This window comes from Blennius ocellaris (assembly GCF_963422515.1).
Source record: "Blennius ocellaris genome assembly, chromosome: 6".
Lineage (NCBI taxonomy): Eukaryota > Metazoa > Chordata > Actinopteri > Blenniiformes > Blenniidae > Blennius > Blennius ocellaris.
The window spans coordinates 26,373,970-26,394,811 of NC_137655.1; the positions used below are offsets into that span (position 1 = coordinate 26,373,970).

Below are 20,842 nucleotides of genomic sequence, written 5' to 3' on the forward strand. Positions count from 1 at the left end.
TGAAGTGAGATGTGCAAAGTAAACATGTCAGCAGCTGTTCAAAAACAGAACATAGAAACATGACCTCTGATGAGGACATCAGTATGGACCGGCAGCCTCTACAGTTGGATTGTTATTTCAAGTGACTGTGTTATAAAACTAAGAAGTTTCACATGGTTATCGACTTGGAGTCACGGCATTCTGGAGGCTTCCGCCCGTCTACGCCACAATAGAGCGCGAGTGTTTTTGAAATGTTGTGTTTTCAGAGGCATCAAGCACCGTTGTTGTATAAACAGACATCAAAAATGCAATATGTTTTTGTTCCATTAAAAGACCGACACACAAACACTGCATTGAAATGCTGACTGTGCTGGAAAGAAGTCAAACTACAACGGGACCGAGGTGTTTGAGTTCTGTGTCGGCTCCGTACATCACGCATATTGTAAGCCATCCTTTGATCTCTGGGCTGGAGAACTGTTTGAAAACAGCCTATCTGGACTCTTACTGCTTGAATTTGGTGGGGAGTTTATATTTCCATAGATGTATTTACCGCAGGAAGCCACTCAGATGTCAGACTCCGGCCACACTCTCCTTTAAGCCTCGGCGGTGCGACAGACGAGGAACATGAAGGCCGGAGAGAGTCGAACTGATCGGAGGTCATTTGGAGACGTGACCGACTCCAACCGAGCTCTCCAACTCCCGTAACCTCCAAACGCTTTGTCATAGTTTCCCCTCTCTGTGGGGGCTAAGCTGGTTTTTACTTTTCTTTTTATTATCCCCCGCCGTGGCTGATAGGCCCCGAAGGGGGATCTTGAAACAGTCTCCGTACGTCCGTACGTTCGAACGTTTCTACCTATATCTCGGCAACCCCTGGGCCCACAGTGACCAAACTTCACATGTGAATACATCTCAGAGGGGGAAGGGATGCTATGGTGACCTTGACCTAATTTGCATATTAAGTAGGTCACAGGGTCACGAAGTGCTTAAAAACACATTTTGGGCTCTGGAGGCCTAGGTTTTTGAGCTAGGGCTCTGAAATGTTATACACACATGATACACACTCCAGTGATAACCCCCAGTACACCAAGTGACCTGACCTTGACCTTGAAGATTGGTAGGGTCTGAAGTTTGCTCGTCATGGTTGCACAATACATGTATTTTCATATAAACATTTCTCCTCATTTCTCAGCAGTTCCTGGGCCCACAGTCACCAAACTTCACACATGGACACTCCACCTGGGGAGAAGGGGCACCATGGTGACCATGACCTCATTTGCATATCAGGTCACAGGGTCACTAAGTGCATAAAAACACCTTTTGGGCTCTGGAGACGTATTTTGACATAGCTTATGAAGAAGACCTTTCAGATTCTACACAATTATCTACTAGGACCCATGGAACACCCTCTAGTGTACCAAGTGTGCTGCCTTAGAGCTGGCTTTGTGAGAAAATATAAAGCCCTCCGGCGGGGGATTAGCCCAGCAACGGCCTTCTTTTTTTTTTTTTTGTCTCGTCTTTAAATAATTGCTAAAGTAATGGCCTTGCTCGTGGCCGCTGGTTACAAAAGGATTTGTGAATATTTTGCTGTCCTGTGGGTTATGCATGTCTGTGGACAGACACAGAGCGTATGGACATGCATAACCCACAGGACAGCAAAATATTCACAAATCCCCCGTCTGTCTGTCTGTCTGTCTGTGTCACATGAGGGATAAGAGTATCTGAGGGTCTGTTGGGAATGACACAGCTCTGGGCGGATTGGAGTTGTTTTGAAGAGCCAGCAGCAGACAGCCTGCCAAGCAGCCATTGTGAAGGTCACAGACTCCAATACACTGTTTGGCCTCATTGAAAAATTAGGACAGAGGCCAACATGCCTCTCAAAGCCATCTGACTCTGATGTTTTCCAATATTCTATAAAAAAAACGAATAAAAAAAAAGCATCTATGAATGTGCACAGTGTACAAGAAGGAAGTGTCCTTGGATCCGATGATTCATTCTCAAACTATTTGTGCACACCTGAATGTGCACAAAAGCTGTTTTGTAGCCTTAATTAAGCCCGATTAGCACATGTTGAATGAGCTTCGATTGAGGCACATCATTTATCTCCAACTTGCACATTTGTGCACCGTGAATGGTGCAGAAATGTGCATTTTCTGCACCGTTCACGTGGCATGACACATTCATATTCATGTGTCATGCGTTTTCATGTGTTTTCATGTGTTTTCCCCAGTTTCCACCAGTCACAGACTCCCATTCACACCTACAAGCAGTTTCAGAGTCACCAATCAACCGTAAATGCAAATGTTTGGACGCTGAACTACCTGGAGGAACATGCAAACTCCTCACCCCCCCCCCATCGCGCGCACGATGACAAATCGTTCCTCATATTGTCAGAGCAATGTCAAAGAGGCACTCGAGAAACTAAGGTCGTGCTTGATACCAGATGTGTGCAACATAGGCTTTTATTTAGAGGGGGCGTGTCTCTGGTAGATGGGGCGTGTCTCTGGTAGAGGGGGCGTGTCTCTGGTAGAGGGGGCGTGTCTGCAGCACTGGACTTCTAATCTCCCAGTCTGCTGTGATGAAGTGAGCAGTTAGTGTCACACAGCTCTCCGTCCACCCGTCCGTCAACCCGTCCGTCCACCTGTCCGTCAACCCGTCCGTCCACCTGTCCGTCCACCCGTCCGTCCACCCGTCCGTCCACCCGTCCGTCCACCCGTCCGTCATGAGAGCAACAGAGGACGCTCGGGATGGTTCATCCACAACTTTCTTCTTCTCCTGCTCATAAAGATCTGGCACAAGCTTTTCGTTGAAGTGGATGTTGTAACGTGATGACAGTGGGATTGTGCAGCAAGGAGCTGCTTCAGTGCCGCGGTGATGAGCGCTTGTTAATCAGGCTTCGTTTTGACTCCTGTCAGTAAAACACCGGGGTGATGTTCCTTCATTCTTCATGTTTCCACTGTCATGGAGCTTTGTTGTGTAACAGTGCCTACACACCGTCACGCTTTTATCCACTACCCTCTTTCCTTCATCATTAAATTTGACTGGGAAGCCAAAACGTTCCCATACAGAGGATTTAAATGACGTTAGCTTAAGGTTTTGTGTTACCGAACTGAAGATATTGATCTGAACGAATCACGGATCAATGATGATCCATTGCACCACTACTATAATCCCCAATAATGACATCGAAAACACTACGAACAGTAGTAACGATCCAAATGGCGGATATCTGTGGGAGATCAGGTTTTTTAGAACCATGAGTGTGAGTGGTGTGGCTTTCAATGTCATTTAATGAATGTTGTGTAACCCGCTAATAATTAGCATTAAGTGGATAATTGTCCTTCTTTGTGCCTGAGCATCAGAATGAAGCATCGTTTCTCCACACATCTGCTGACTGGTCGTCTCTCTTGGAGTGTTTCCTCCCCTGTAACTGACCAGCTCAGGCCCAAATGCCCCCCCCCCCCCCCCCCCCCCCCACCGGGGCGTAACTGAGATCTTCAGTTATTGGCAGAATATACTCCTTTCACACGGTTTCATCAACCATTCTTTATTCATCATCACGAGCACATCATCATCTCCACACATAATCAACCTGTCAAACACATGATTATTAACACAACAGACCAAATAACAGGGAACAACATGGCCGACACACGGATGCACTATTTAACCTCGGAAGTGTGTTTGCATCGTTTTGGCCCATCAGCAGTGTGTGTGTGTGTGTGTGCATATTTGACCTCCTTATTGGGGTCTTCACATCCCACTCCAGCACTGATCAGACGTCACCACGAGGAGGGAGGGCGGCGAGGTTTTAATCTCGCTCAGGCTGTGAACTTAATAACACAGTTCCACTCCTGGCCGGCCCGTTTGTTCCACAGTGAGCTTGAACGTGTAATGTTGCATTATTATTAAAATTCCAGCAGAACAAAGAGACTGGACTGTGCCAAAATACGCAAATCTCAGTGGAAGGCGATAATAAACATGTTGGGCGAGTGTCTCTTTAATCCTCTCAGGCAGAAGTCAGAAGATCAGGACTGATTTTATGAAGTCGTCTCGCTGTCCTATGACACAGATGCTTACTGTGATGCTGTGAATTTGTTGAACCAGGGACAACGGGCTCACCCAGATAGTGATATAATACATGCCTCTGGGTTTATTTCAGACAGTGTTTGTCACTCAAGTTTAATCATCAGACTTTATTTAAAGTTACGGTCTTGTATCCACTGTTGCTTGTCTTTGGTATTCACTGCTTCAGTCTTTTGTGAAACACTTAGTCGGACCAACCAGCATAAAAGGTGCCATGTAATTACAGTGGCACTCATGAGGTGGACATTGGAAGTCTTTTCAACTTTTTAGCTTCCAGCGAACAAAGTACAAACATAATAGTTAACTTTCAATTCAAAAAAAGAAAGCTTCAGCGAGTTGATTTTCAATTTGAACCGACCATAATCACTGACCTGTCGACCGAATGTAAAAGTCCTGAGAAAGTGTCGATGTGTTTTCCGAAGGATGCGTCATAAATGATACGTCTGTGGAAAATGACTGTGATTGCAGCGTTCCTGAGCGGCTGTCACTGAGAAGATGATGACTTGTATAAAAGAACAGCCTGTGTTTGTTTCCCTTGTGTTGCTTTGGACAGTCGTCAGAGTGAAACAGGCTCCATTCCCTCCACAAGCTGCTGCTTGTCTCCGAACTCCCAGACGTCGTCCTTCACTGTGGGAACTCGCTGACTAGAAAACCAACTACCAACAACTACCAACTGCCAAAAATTCAGCTTCGGGGGTTTCCATAGATAGAGGAACTACTTTGACTTGGTTCAGTTGAATGTGTTCAGCTTGGTTCTAAGTCGTATGCTTATCATATATATCAACTGTTGTGTTCCGGAGCAGATTGGATGAGGCTCCCAGGCCGGTGTTTGAGTCTGTGGCAGGTAGAAAACAACCCTCTGTGCCATGACACAGGGACAGGACATTAAATGTTTACGTCTCAAAGCTGACATGAAGTTGTCCGTTGACCCTGTGGTTGTGGTTCAGTTGGTAGAGGAAGTCATTCTGAAGGATGGTGTTTCCATTCTACTTCCTCCTGTTACACATCTGGCATGGCAGGTGTTCCTATTTGTGTGTGTGTGATAATGTGTGATAAAGCATGTTGAAACTGCTATTATTTTAGCAAACGACTGAAGCTAATGAACCATTTGATTAGTTGGTGTTAGTTAACCCCATCGCTCCTAATTGGAACATAGGGCATCCAAAAAGATCTGCCACTCCCAACTTTTGTGACCTGATCTGGTGATTTTATGCTAATCTGACACAGGTTGCTGCATTTCCTCTTTCGTTTTGTCTTTCCCTGTGGATTCCAATATAGTTCTTGTTGTGTCCCACAGTCCCTGGGTTGACATACCTCCACTTCCTTCTCCGTATTCGGCATGGTATTCTTTGTTGGTTGGTAATCTCTCATAGAGCTCCATTATGGAAAAGACCACCATTACCAAAGACCATCGGCTCCCAAGGATGGAACCTTCAGGTCTCAACACCGTGGAGTAAGACACCTTTTGAAATTGCTGTTGAAAAGTTCAGTTTGGTCTCCAGGCTTCAGTTTCTGGATCTCCATGTTGCTCTTGGCAAGAGAAAAGTAGCTCTAAAAATAGCTTCGCAAATTCATGCCTACCGATCTTTTCAGAGCCACCGTTGCTGGAATCCACGCTGCCTAAATAGACAAAGAAAGGTACATCTTCAAGAGCTTCATTATCCGAGGGGAAGGGCTTCCATTGACCTTCAGATGAACTTCAAATTGTGTTATCAAGGCTCCGACATGTGTTCGGCAATCGCTTGAAAAGTATACTATGTTGTGTATTGCAAAGTCGTAAGTTACTTTTGATTTCTTGATTTTCCTTGCTGGTTTAATAAGGTGTTAAGACTCTAGAAACCTGACGTTCCTTTTTGAATTTAGCGTGATTGGCACACATACTGCTCTTCCTTCAGCACAGACAACCCAGCTATGTCTTTCTTGATTATATAAGTATATTTTACTTGCACTTGAATGTCGTGACAAGCTCAGAACCTGAATGTCTTACTGCTCCACACAGTCTGTGTGGTCTTCACCTTAGCTTTTCCCTTTTGTTTCTCACTTCGGTTCACTTTTGTCACCAACTAAGTGACAGATATCACATTTATTGAGCGTCACACCGAGTGCCTCCAAAGAAGATTCATGCTTTGCAGGTGTTTGCATAGATTTAGCAGAGCAAAACCAAAATATCACTCCATTATTTCACACATTCCACATGTTTGCTCTATTTGCAGATTTGATTGATGCACATTTAACTTCCTGGACAGAAGCCAACAAAACAGTGATTCAAAATGGGAATTTAGAGCCACCAGTTAACCTCAAATGCTTCGTTACAGACTGTGGGAAGAACAGCAAGTCCCCGATGAATAAACAATGCAAACTCCACAACTACAACCAGGGGTCTTCTCACTATCTGGCAAAAATGCACCACTGTTGGCTGGTTCTTGTACTCTCATGTGGATAGAGACAGCTGATGGCGCTGTCGCCTCCACCCGTGGCTTCCAGGTGCATGGAAGGTTCACCAGCGCTACCCACATAAACCAAACAGCCCACTAATGTTTGGTGACTGCTATTAGCAGAAATTAAACCGTTCATCTCACTCGCTGTGTAAATCCCTGCTGTTTATGTCACATTCTTATTTTGACTGAACTTCCTTGGAACCTGAGACGAGAAAGTATTAAAAAATGGACTTTGAAAAACTCTTCAAAGGCCAGAGTGGAAAAAAGTTTTTAGAAATGTTTCTCTCCTCACTTGCCAGCCTGTCACAGTTATTTCCAATGGGGTTCTGTTCTGATCGTGTATTGATTCAGCCATTTGGGCCTATTCAAACTACATTTCCCCCCCCATCCTTTTCCCCGTGGCTCCTGAGATGCTGCTATGGTAAGCTGGAGCTGTCAGGATTAATCTCAGAATTTGGTAGTTTAATGTCCAATTACTATTCCAAGGTCCTTTAAATAATCAGTTTGTCAACATCATCAAGCACCCCACGCTGTAGCGCTTGCCCTTGGCATATGGGCCAATCAAAATTTGATGAAGCATCCAATCAACACATATCAGAGGAAGTCAGCCAACTCTTAAGTGTCTATGTCACGGTGCATATTAATTTGATTTATAGTCCACAGTGTGTGCATGGAGTGCGTCATGAAATGCCACGAGGCCAAGAGCACAGTGAAACTCCTGGCCCTTGTCTTTATTAGCTTGGCGACACGCCTGGTTCAAGGAGAGGGAAGGTTGGAAGAGGATCAGGATGCTGGGAAAGCGCCGTGGCTTCACAGGAGACACAAACATGGTGGCTTGCTGATATATTGGCACTTCCAAAGCTACTTTTCTGTTTGTCGTACACCAGTCACCTGATTTCTTCTCTCCCTTCTCTCACAGTAAACTTTATCCCTTTATAGGGCATTTTAACTTCTGTTGTAATCTGTTTTATTCAAACACGTAGAATTCTCATGAATTCTGGAATTCTCAAATTCTCTCAAGCATTCTGGAGCTCGCACAAGTTCTGGAGCTCGCACAAGTTCTGGAGCTCGCACAAGTTCTGGAGCTCGCACAAGTTCTGGAGCTCGCACAAGTTCTGGAGCTCGCAGAAGATCAGCAACGCTTGTACTCATTCTGCAATGCAACACTCGTACAGGTTTTGTAACGCAACACTTGCACATATTCTGCAACGCAGCACTCGCACAGGTTCAGCACGACTCTTACATGTTCTGCAACGCTCATTGACATACTGCAACACTCGTACACGTTCTGCAATGCAACAATCGTACACATCTCGCATACGCTCTGGAACTCGCATTCAAAAATCCGCCTTCGCTCTGCAACGCCTGTGCACATTCTGGAACACTCGCATGTGTTGGAACTTCAGAACTCACATTCTGGAACATTCACCCATTTACAACACTTGCACACAGAATTCTTACATATGACATACTTCCAGAAGCTCCCACTTCAATGTGGAACACATGCATTAATAAGATTATTTTTTTTCTTTTCAGCGTCAGGGTCTATTTTATATATTGGTTTTGGTTGTGTGGCTTTTATTCAAGTGCACTTTTTGTTTACAAAGTCAGTTTTGCCTGTTAAATATACTAATATCTGAGCCTCATGTTTAATATATATTGAAGTGCAATTTTGTTGACCGAGACTTTATACTTTATTTATTGTTTCAGTTGTGTGTAGTTTTTTTTGCTGTCAAGAGACTGACAGTCCATTTTATTTATTGATTTGTTGTTTTGATTATTTATTTTTGATATTTACAATGTCTTTTGTCATCATACAATTCCAATTTTAAATATTCTTAATTAAAAGTTATGTTAGTGGAAAAATGGTATCAAAACGGCAATATTATAATTTATCGCAATCATTTCTGGGACAATTTATCGTCCAGCAAAGTTTGTTCCCGTGACAGGCCTCGTTGAGTCGGAGAGGCTGGCTGATGGACAGATATGAATTCTTCGAGGTAAATAAAGCAATATCAAGCAAGAAATCAGCCGATATCTACAGTAACAGACGGTAACGGACGCGACAATGTCGACAGGAAGGTTTTTTTGCTGTTTTATGTTTACCATGATGCTCGCGTTAAGGCTGCTGAGTAATGAAAAAAACCATCTGAAATTGAAAGCAACCCTGGTTGAGTAAAAATGGGCACTTTTTCCATCTTTGGCTGTGTCATCTCTCTCTCTGTTTGCCCCGGGGCGCCTCTTCTCAGCATCAGCCTCCATGTCACGGCTCATCTCACAATCTCTTGCTCTTTAAAAAAAAAAAAAAAAAAAATCCTTGCTCCTCTCCTCGAGCCCATCTTTTGCAGCCTCCCTTCAAAGGTCATCCAACGAATAGAGTGTTATTTGGTTCTATCCAGCAGACAAACGTCTGCCGATGCACAGAGGAGGGGAGGAAGAAGTGATGCACTTAAGATGGCACTTTAAAATACATCCTCCGTTTGTGCTGAATTTAAGATTCCAGCATTTGAGATTCTCTTTAAGCTACAAAAGCTGCTGCTGTCTGTGACACCAGAGTGTTGTCCTCTGGCGGGGAAATAGAAACAAGTGTTTTTTCTTTTTCTACAAAATTTGCACTGGAATTGGTCTAATATTTCGACAGTTGGAGGCAAGAGATATCAGGTTTTGTATTAAATATGCATATTTGAGACATTCATGGGATAATTTATTGGTTACAAGCTCTGGCCTTTTGTGTGTATTGATGGAAGACTGGGAAAATTACACTGCACGCTGCACAAAGAAAAAATGGTTTTATCCATCCATCCATTTTCTGCTGCTTATCCGGGGCCGGGTGGTGGAGGAGGCAGCAGTCGAGGCAGGGATGCCCAGACTTCCCTCATCCCAGACACTTCCTCCAGCTCTCCTGGTGGGACCCTGAGGTGTTCCCAGGCCATAGAGAGACATAGTCCCTCCAGGATGTCCTAGGTCTGCCCCGAGGCCTCCTACCGGAGGGACATGCTGGAACACCTCCCTGGGGAGGCGTTCTTCACCACGACGGACCGATACAACGTCTGCATAACTGTAGACGCCGCACCGATCCGCCTGTCGATCTCACGTTTCATCTTCCCTCCACTGAACAAGACCCCGACACACTGGAACTCCTCCACTTGGGACCAGGGCCCTCCACCGACCTGAAGGGGCCAAGCCACCTTTTTCCGGTGGAGAACCATGGCCTTGGATTTAGAGGTGCTGGTCCTCATCCCAGTTGTTTCACACTCGGCTATTAACTGCGCCAGTGCACGCTGAAGGTCCTGGTTCAATGAAGCCAACAGAACCACATCATCTGCAAAAAGCAGAGATGAGATCCTGTGGTCCCTAAATCGGACCCCCTCCGGTCCCTGGCTGTGCCTAGAGATTCTGTCCATATATATGATGAACAGAACCGGTGACAAAGGAAATCCCTGCCGGAGGTCAACATGCACTGGGAACAGGTCCGACTTACTGCCGGCAATGTGAACCAAGCTCCTGCTCCGGGCGTACAGGGACCGAACAGCCCTTAACAAAGGGCCCTGGACACCATAGTCAGGAGCACCCCCCACAGGACGTCGAACGCCTTCTCCAGATCCACAAAACACATGTGGACTGGTTGGGCGAACTCCCATGAACCCTCGAGCACCTGGTGGAAGGTATAGAACTGGTCCAGTGTTCCACCATCAGGAGAACCTGGTGGAGGGTATAGAACTGGTCCAGTGTTCCACCATCAGGAGAACCTGGTGGAGGGTATAGAGCTGGTCCAGTGTTCCACCATCAGGAGAACCTGGTGGAGGGTATAGAACTGGTCCAGTGTTCCACGACCAGGACAAAAACCGCATTGGTCCTCTTGGATCCGAGGTTCGACTAACGGCCGGATCCTTCTCTCCGGTACCTTGGAATAGACTTTCCTCAGTCTTTCCCTGAGTCTATTCCAGTCCTGGGATGCTGAGGAGTGTGATCCCTGTGTAGTTGAACACACCCTACAATCTCCCTTCTTAAAAAGAGGGACCACCACCCTGGTCTGCCAGTCCAGAGGTACTGTCCCCAACCACCACACGATGTTGCAGGGACGGGTCAGCCACGACAGTCCCTACACGTCCAGAGGCTTAAGGAACTTGGGGTGAATCACCTCCACTCCCGGTGCCTTGCCACAGCTTGGGTAATGGACTAGTCCACCTCTGAGAACCCAGCCTCTGGTTCCTCAGCGAAAGACGTGATGGTGGGATTGAGGAGATCCTCGAAATATTCCTCCCACAGCCCGATGACACCTCCAGTTGAGGTCAACAGCTCCCCACCTCCACTGTAAACAGTGTTGGTGAAACACCGCTTCCTCCCCTGAGGCGTCGGACGGTTTGCCAGACTTTCCTCCGGGCCGAACCGATAGTCCTCCTCCATGGCCTCTCCGAACTCTGTTTCATGTTTCATTTGCAAGACTTGGCAAGGTTCAACACACAGACATAATATTATGACGAGACAACACAGGTTGTTTTTAATGACTTCTGTTAGTGATTTGGACATATTAGCCATCTATGGCATATTGTGTTGTCATAGTTGTTCTCGAAGCAGAAACAATTAGCTGACGTGAAATAATTGTGATCGTTCCATGATTGAGTTGTAGCGTTATGTGATGTTTCTACTTTGCAGTGTCTTTCAAAATGTATCAAAACTGGAACGAGAATCATGGGTAACCAAGGCTCATTAATGCATCTGGTTCTAAATGATTAGTGTTTAGGCTGCACTTTATGAGGAAAACATGATGTGAACATTGAACAACATTCAGTGCTTTATTTACATGTAAACTGTGACCCCAGACACTTGCATCAGCGTGGTGCAGAGATCTAGGTAGAGGTAGTTGGGCTCCATACTGTGCATTATGAACGTATGGAAATATACAATTAATCCCAGTTCAGTTAGACCTTTGAAATTGTATATTTCACGTGCCGGTAAGAGGACTGGGTTGGGTTTGGGTTTGGGTTTGGCAGGTGTGAACACTGCTCCAGTCTCCCTGTGTGACTGTAGTGAGAAACCAAATGCCTCTTTGCAGCAATAAGACCCCATCAGTCAATATTGGCATGTTTTCGTTAGTTTATTTGTCGAGAACAGTGCACATTAATGGACACTCAGTACAGTCACTTTGTTTAAATGTGCCAGATTTAGCCATGGGCTACTTGGTGTAGTGTTTGGACCAAAGCAGCGCAAGAACTCCAATATATCAAATGTATATTTTTGTCCAGAAAGAAGGCGTATCCTGGGGCTTCAGTAATACTTGGCAGGTGGTTGTGATGTTTTGTCTGATGGGCAGATGTGTTAATGTGTCAGGTGTGCATGGTACGCCAGTGGCGTGATTGTTCACGTTGATGAGAGCGACACAGTTTAGTTTGGATTAATTGGTGTTCGTAGTGTCGGTGGCAGTTTGACTAATCCCAACAACAGCAGATGTTGTTGTGAAAATCTCATTATGCACAAATACAAATTGTGGCAAATAAAATGATGGCGCTCAATTAAACACCGATATCGAGCCATTTTCTCTCAGCCTCTGTCTGTGGGAGGAGTCAAGTTATCTGACATTGCATTCGTGGGTCTTCACCTGCTCCAATGTGCTGTTTCCGTGTCTTTCCAGATGATGAAGCATGCCTGGGACAGCTACCGGCAGTACGGCTGGGGTCACAATGAGCTGAAGCCCCTCGCCAAGAAGGGACATTCCACCAATATCTTTGGTAAGCCAGACACAAACCCTCCTCCTCTCCCACTCCGGCCCCTGCCAATTGGCAGTTTGCTCACACTGCTGTAAATCACACATGCATTCATGCATGAACGCACACTTCCATGCTGACACTTATGTGCACACACACACACACACACACACACAAACACAAACACGCACACGCAGTTGTCTTTGTTGTCGTGGACAAGGTTATGTGATAATGGCCTCCGCAGGATACGCATCATCTTGAATGCGTGTTCGCAAACAGAAACACAAGATGGACCAAAGCACAGCCGGGAAACACTCATCATGGACGTGCCAGATAAAGGAAATCAGGAAATGCATTCACGGGGGTTCATTCCACAATATAAGTCCATGCAGTCGTTAATAAATTGAATATGTGGACTGATACCCTACCCCGTACAATCACTTCAGCCCTGGAATAATCACGACCCTGCACCAACAGTGGAATTGATAAAGCTTATCACTCGGTGAGACACAGCTCGCCTTTGTAAGGTCGTATGGCTGTATGGATGCTCTTGGCAGCTAATTTCTCAGTCGACCGAACTTAATTTTCATTTGTTAGTCTAAAAAATGAACACTGCTCAGCAGGAAAATCCATAAACTAGCTAAATGTATAGTTAAGTATGTGTATTAAGACCAATTTGAAGCCTATATCACATTTTAAATTCTCAAGTGCGAGTCACTTAGGTTAGCATTAATACAGCATCAGTCTCACTGTGTTGGAATTCATTTCTTGAAGCCTTCAATTTTGACTTCATTACATTGAAGCAGCTGTTGCGGCTCCTTGTTGTGACTTGTGTGGTTTCTTCTCAGATCCAGTAGATCCGAAAGCTTCAATGATGTCAAACTAGCTAGCAACATTCACAAGTTAATTAACGGATGTTTGGGTGGCCTCCTTTACCTTGTTTTTATTCTTTATATTCCACCACAGTGTTCATATAGTGAGACAACATTGTTCTGGTCTCTGGTTCAAAGTCTTGCCATTGTAGGTCCAACTAGTGGTTGGTCGGTGCATTACAGTGATACTGCACCCTGTGGACGTTTATCCATTTAACTGACTCGTTACACACACACACACACACACACACACACACACACACACACACACACACACACACACACACACACACACACACACACACACACACACACACACACACACACACACACACACACACCCTTTACCAGTGATTATTTTTCCAATAACCAATCAATCTAAAGCAGCTTCTCTGTCGGTTTCCCAGATGGTGGCGTCTGCTTACATTAATTTTGTAGCGTTATGAAAAATCTGTTTAAATAATATATCAGCCGTCCTTGATTCAGTGTGCGGCACAAGAGGCATTGAGTGGTGGCGTGTTGCTGGGTTCAGTTCGCTGACTAAGGCTATGACAAAAAACAGAGGCCGAAGAGGCAGTGAGCCTCCAGACGTCATTTGGACGGTCAACCTTCAAAGAAGACGGCTGACAAAGTAGCGCAAGGCGAGCTGAGCGCTGTGTACCTTATGTGTACAGTAGAACCGGAGAGGATTTAACTGTTGGCGTAGGAACTTTACTTCAGTCAATCACGAGGCCCGTCGGACCAGAACCAGCCGCTGCAGCTCCAAACAAGCCCCACAAACCACAGAGCGAGTGCTTACATAGGATTTATAGACTTTATTTTTACATTTCACTGTATTTTGCAGCACAATGTTTCATTGAACTTTACTTTATGTTGAGGTTGTTGTCATTTTTAGTACTAATTGTGTGATGTTGCAAAATCCATCCTGTACACTGTGGCCACATCAAAGAAACACTTTAAAGTGTTAATTTAAAGGTTATTATAGCAATATTTGATCAGTCCAGCCACTCAGTATGGAACTGAACTCTATGGCTTCTGAAGTCACATTTTATTTAGGATATATTTTGTTATACTTTATATTGATGTATATACAGTATATTGTATACATCTTTATATTGGTTCAGTTATGTGCTTTTAGATAATTATATTTCTTCCATAACATTTGGTGTTTGGTTTGTTCAATATCAACAAATCCTACAATTTATCACAGGTCACAATGTAGTACTTAGTGGTCCACAATGTAGTATTTAGTGGTCCACAATGTGGTCCACAATGTAGTATTTAGTGGTCCACAATGTAGTACTTAGTGGTCCACAATGTAGTACTTAGTGGTCCACAATGTAGTATTTAGTGGTTTACAATGTAGTATTTAGTGGTTTACAATGTAGTACTTAGTGGTCCACAATGTAGTACTTAGTGGTCCACAATGTAGTACTTAGTGGTCCACAATGTAGTACTTAGTGGTCCACAATGTAGTATTTAGTGGTCCACAATGTGGTCCACAATGTAGTACTTAGTGGTCCACAATGTAGTACTTAGTGGTCCACAATGTAGTACTTAGTGGTCCACAATGTAGTATTTAGTGGTTTACAATGTAGTATTTAGTGGTTTACAATGTAGTACTTAGTGGTCCACAATGTAGTACTTAGTGGTCCACAATGTAGTATTTAGTGGTCCACAATGTAGTACTTAGTGGTCCACAATGTAGTATTTAGTGGTCCACAATGTAGTACTTAGTGGTCCACAATGTAGTATTTAGTGGTCCACAATGTAGTACTTAGTGGTCCACAATGTAGTACTTAGTGGTCCACAATGTAGTATTTAGTGGTCCACAATGTAGTACTTAGTGGTCCACGATGTAGTACTTAGTGGTCCACGATGTAGTATTTAGTGGTCCACGATGTAGTATTTAGTGGTCCACAATGTAGTACTTAGTGGTCCACAATGTAGTATTTAGTGGTCCACAATGTAGTACTTAGTGGTCCACGATTTAGTATTTAGTGGTCCACAATGTAGTACTTAGTGGTCCACAATGTAGTACTTAGTGGTCCACAATGTAGTACTTAGTGGACGACTTGTCCGTTCACCAGTTCAGTACTGGTTGTATGTGTGAAATAAAAAAATGCCACCAACCCGTGGCCTGGCAGAGAAGCCAGAACATTTTCACTGTTGCAAATGTGAAACGGTTTCCAGCAGATCAGAGTACAGGTTTGAATTTGGACCTTTCAGGTTGAGCCTCAGGTCAAACAAACATCCTAATATCAATCCTGCTTTAAACTCTGATAACCACACACAGTTCAAAGTGACCAGATGGTTTAACAACCGTATCTTATGATTGTGGTGAGGGTTGTTTCACAGTGTACAAGACCTGACGTTGTTATATTTACACAGCAGAAGCTCCCAGCGTCAAGACAAGCATCGTTTCAGTGACGCCTCTCAACATGCAGAACTGCGTTTCTTCTCTTTCCCACCATGGAAGTCGTTTCCATCTGCAGCAGCTTAATAACGTCAGGTGGTGCCTGGTGCTCGTTGTGTTTTTCCATCTCTAAGCTGCAGTGGTGGATCAGGTAGAGGTAAAAATAGCCAGAACCTACACCCCCTCTGTCGCAGCTTCACACAGGTGGAATTAATAAACGTGTGTCCTGCTGAGCTCAAACAAGTGACTGAGATGTGGCGCAGGTCAGATTGTCCTGGAACTGTTTGTGTGTGCTCACCTTTACATTTGAGACAATCAGCTTAAACTAAATCAGCTGAAAGAGAAATTGTCCCGGGAGGCCGTGGACGCGGTGCGCCGCTTTAACCGACATCCAGAAGGACTGAGTTTCTCAAGCTGGAGTAGAATGTGGATGTGGAGCGATGACATGCAAGTCCTTTTCCGTCACGGCCTTCACGCCACCTTGTTGTTGTCATCTTGATTACGGACAAAGCGTCATGTCTCCAACCCCCCACTGTGAAGGGATTTAGTTTAACTGACTTGTACGTCTGATGCCAGGTGGCGACGTCAGATTTGATTGTTTGGTCCTCTCCTTCATAAAAATATAGTTGTCAGTGTTTTTCAGGCTGAGCATGATCGTTGGAGAAAAATCTAATCAAAGAAAAGTCTGACCAACGTGTATTTTGTCATGTAGTATTGTTCAGTAGTCAGTCACACCACCCAAAGTAATCCTATTGTCCATGCCCTGAAATATGACCATATTAGTCCTACGTCTGCTTTTCACTGCCTGGTGTGGTTATGTACACGTTGTAATAAAGAGAGAGACATTAGATGTGTATAAAGAAAAGTTAATGATGAGACACAATGAGGACGTCCAAAATATTAACTGAATGGTCGCTTTTAGAGGAGAATCAAACGTTCCCCCCCCCCCCCCCCAACTGAAGCACACACGACTCCACTCTTTGTATATTGGCTGCTTTTATTTTCTTTTGCAGTTGTTTTCAGCAGCAGCAGTAGTAGTAGTAGTAGTAGAAGTAGTAGCAGTAGTAGTAGTAGTAGTAGTTGTTGTAGTAGTAGTAGTAGTGGTAGGTGGAAAAATGCAGTATAAACACTTGTACATATAGTTTGTTTTTAGCTTCACAAATTTCACACACATTTCTTTAACAATGAGTTCATTTGATCCCTTTCTATGTTTTTACGCTTTAAGATTTTAAACTGTTCTTTAACTAAGTGTACATTTTTAGCAATCTTATGGTTTCACCATCACGAAATAAGGAAATTAAATCACAAAATAATAATTTCCAATTGCCTACTGAACAATTATACTTTTTACTCTTAATATTTTATACTTTTTGTTTAGCAATTTTAGCAAATCAAATTTTTACTTTTGACAAATCAAATGATCCATGATTCAAAATACAAATAATTACATAATCAACCCATTATTCAAACCATGATTCAACCCTTGATTCAAAATACAAATAAATACAGTTCATAAAATGTAATTTCAAAATTCTCGCAGTATTTTCTCACCATCAACGATCTATCATTGTAAATCAAATGAGTCCTCTAGTTATTTGTCGGTGCGTCTTGAATCCCAGCGCACATGAAGGCACCACAGAGCCACCGACTCCCGCGACATAAACAATCATAGCGACGCTTACCGGCTGTTCTTCCGGTGTCTTTGACACGGTTGTGGGGAGACCGCCTGCACGTTCAGGGTAGTTTGGGCTGTTTTGGCTCACGCTGCTCACATTGACTGAGCCCCCCCGTGGAGCTTTCTTCCTCCAGCCCCAGCGTGGGCTCGCTTTGATCTCTCCCGGAGTGTGCTGCTGGGATATAGGTGCCGTCCTCTGAAGCGAAAACCTCCGATTGGCAGGAGGGAGTGACAGGAGCAAGGCAGCTCGACTTCAACCACACAATTATTACTATCATTATTGTTGGTTTTGTATGAGGCTGTAATGAACTCCTCTCTACAGGCAAGTATGAAATGTTCAAATGTTTGCATGTATTCTCTGAATATGCAACTTGAGGTTAGTATAAGGTCAGAAAAGGAAGCAGTACAAACTATTACAAACACCCTTTTAAAAATAATCTACTTTTTTCACACCTTAAAAATTGTTTTACGCACAGCGCCACTGAATAAATAAAGAGAGAACATCTTTCTTTTCTCTTTCTCTTTCCGTCATCTTGTCTGTTTCAGGAACTCTTAGGTTTCTTAAAGTCCTCCTCACTACTTCTAGTGGTTTTCCACCTGAGGAGTTCTCTTAGGGCTTAAGATGCTTTGTGAATTTACTTTTATCTTTGGAAGGAAACATTCTAAGAAAAGTCTTAAATTTGGAGGAATTCTAAGATTTTTCTCAAGAGTGCCGTCACTATGAGCTACTTTTAGCCTCAGGATGCTTTGTGAATACGAGCATAGGAGCACAGAGCATCTTCCTCTCTCTAACGACCAATCACAGCTTTCAGCAGACTGCATCATACAGAGCAACGGGTCGACCAGGGGGGAGGAGCTCAGTCACCCTTAGAGATAGGGGGAGGAGCTCAGTCACCCTTAGAGATAGGGGGAGGAGCTCAGTCACCCTTAGAGATAGGGGGAGGAGCTCAGTCACCCTTAGAGATAGGGGGAGGAGCTCAGTCACCCTTAGAGATAGGGGGAGGAGCTCAGTCACCAGGGAGGAGCTGGGAGTAGAGCCACTGCTCCTCCACATCCAGAGAAGCAGCTGAGGAGGCTCGGGCATCTGTATCGGATGCTCCCCGGACGCCTCCCATGTCCCTCTGGTAGGAGGCCTCGGGGCAGACCCAGGACACGCTGGAGGGACTATGTCTCTCGGCTGGACTGGGAACACCTCGGGGTGCCACCGGAAGAGCTGGAGGAAGAGTCTGGGGTGAGGGAAGTCTGGACCTCCCTGTTTAGACTGCTGCCTCCGTGACCCGGCCCCGGATAAGCAGCTTACAATGGATGGATGGGTTGACCAACCTCCTCACTAAAATAAAACTTTCTGTAAAGTCCCTGCTAAGCGTTACTCTTAGACACTTCCTGAATCACTTTTAAGCTAAGAATTCCTTGCGAGGAACTTTTAGGGCAAGATTGGAGCTTCCTGGGACTCTGAGACGCTGGATTTGAGCTCTGATGCAAACAAAGCCTTTGTCTTGAGGGAACAGTTCAGTTCTGGATAACTTGTGAAGGCAGTGTAGTCCAAGCTGGGTTAAGAGAATTGTGGTGCATGCAGTGCCAGATAGTCAGATACTCCACAACAAATGCACACGCCAGACTCCAACAGCAGATGCTTCATTCCGACAAAAATACTGTCAAGATCAACGCTGGTCTACAATTTCAATTTGATGTGTGTTGGGGCAGTTACAACATATAATATCATGGTATCTAGAAAAAAAATCCTGTTTGAGCACCCATAGGAAACAATAAAGAAGAGACCCATCAAGCAGACCAGAGGTGGTGAACATCTGTTTGGACCAGTTGTGGTTTGGGGATGATAAGAGAGGAATGAACATGATAGAGATCATTTCATCCTTGGTGATCCCACTACATGAAGAGCGCATTCAGAGTGACGGTATCTTGTGGTATTCCTCTAGCTCAGGGGTCGGCAACCTTTAATGCTCAAAGAGCCATTTGGTCCCGTTTAACACTGAATGCAACACCCAGAGAGCCGCACGCTTTTATTTTGACACTCCCACCTGCAGACCATGCCAGGAGGGCACGACACACAAAACCTTCTTCACTGCTGGTTGACAACTTACAACTAATAAACTAAACTACATGGACTGAGCAACAAAAACACAACACAACACGATTATTACCGACACTACAAACCTAACAAAACCCCCAATAATTACATTTAAAGCACGACGAACAGAAGCTCCCATAATGCATTGCAGCTCTCAGCTCCTTTATCGCTACACATTATTAAAATGGAAGATCAATGTGGGAGATCTGGATTGTTAGAACCATGAGTGTGATGGTGTGTCTTTAATGTCCTGTAGTCGTTGTGTAATTCACTAGAATGTTCCGTCACTCTCAACAAGTCTGCAATGAACCTCCTGGAACTGTCGGCTTTTACTGTGAAAGGTACAGGAAGCTCCCGGCTTCAGACACCAGTTGAGCCGCAATTCTACGATCTTCATCCATTATTGTTGTAATGACGTCACATCGCTGCGTCGTTGACGACCCTACATTTGACCACTCTTTGTAGCGGGACTGAGCTCTGGGTGGCCTTGCCTCCTTACGTCCCTCCAGGATGAACTGCAGTGGGACGGAGGCTCAAGGAGCCGCAGTGGAGGGATGAAAGAGCCGCATGGTCTAGCTGAACTCTGGAGCTGAACTTTAACCATCCATTGTGTGAAAAAACAAAACCCACCCAAGATTACAATTTCGTGAGCTGAATTTGGTTCCGACTTTTCAATCAATGAAGCCACAAGGGAGTGATCACAGAGGAGTGTAGCTCTTGTTCTGAGTTTGAAAATGTGAAAGTAAAATGTAGACTTTCAGCTGCTATTAGATATTGAAATCTCTCAAACATTGGTGCAACCATGAAGGAGTCCAGTTCCACAGTCCAGACACTCTTTTCTACTGATGTCGGCAGCTTTTGGTCTTCTTCACTTGTTAGCTTGCGAGCACAGGAAACACAGGTTGGCTTCGACTTCCATCACCCCGAGGTTTGCTGGTTGAAATCAAACTGCTGACAGTTGACTACTGCGGCTGTGTGAGAAATACTCTTAATCCCAAACTCATCATGTGAAAACTTCTGCTTAGTCAATGTTGCTTCTCTCTTCAGCGAGCAGCCTAAATATGAAGAACATCAAAAGAATAGTTCTTAGTGTTGGTTTGGTTTCTTAGGGAGTGAAAATGTCGATTCCACTGTTTTGATTGCACAGAAATATATGTGTGGTTATTATTTGGGTTGATTTGTGTTTTGTGAATTGTCTCACCAGAGACAACAATACTCAACCCAGATCTCTAGTAACACGTCTAAGAACTGCCCTCCAGGCTTCTGTCTCCTGGCTGTTTTTATTTATCGGTTGCGCTGAGACCTCTGAAGATTTTAGGTCAGGTTTACTCTTGCTTTCAGAGAATCTCTCAGGCGTTTGGCTTTCTCCTGCGGGATGTTTGACATGCTCCCTCAGTAAATCATATCGCGCTCTGCCTCAAGCCGGCAGCGTTTGGATAAAGCATCCAACCCAGAACCAAAGAGAGCGTTGTCATTATTCAGGAGAGCCGCCTCGTCCATTATGAAAGGACTTTGGGTGTTTGCCCACTGAGCTGCTCTGCCAGTTTGAAATCACACAAATGCTGTTCTATGCTGGAAGCCATTT

At 44.5% G+C, this 20,842-nt stretch overlaps 1 protein-coding gene across 1 annotated transcript in view; it reads left to right on the forward strand.

Moving 5' to 3' along the window:
* Window positions 1-20,842, forward strand: part of man1a2 (mannosidase, alpha, class 1A, member 2) — a 229,906-nt gene that overhangs the window by 65,463 nt on the left and 143,601 nt on the right. The window contains exon 4 of the mRNA XM_080498671.1: window positions 12,133-12,229. Coding sequence (XP_080354797.1) covers window positions 12,133-12,229 — 97 coding nt within the window. The remainder of the gene's footprint in view (window positions 1-12,132; window positions 12,230-20,842) is intronic.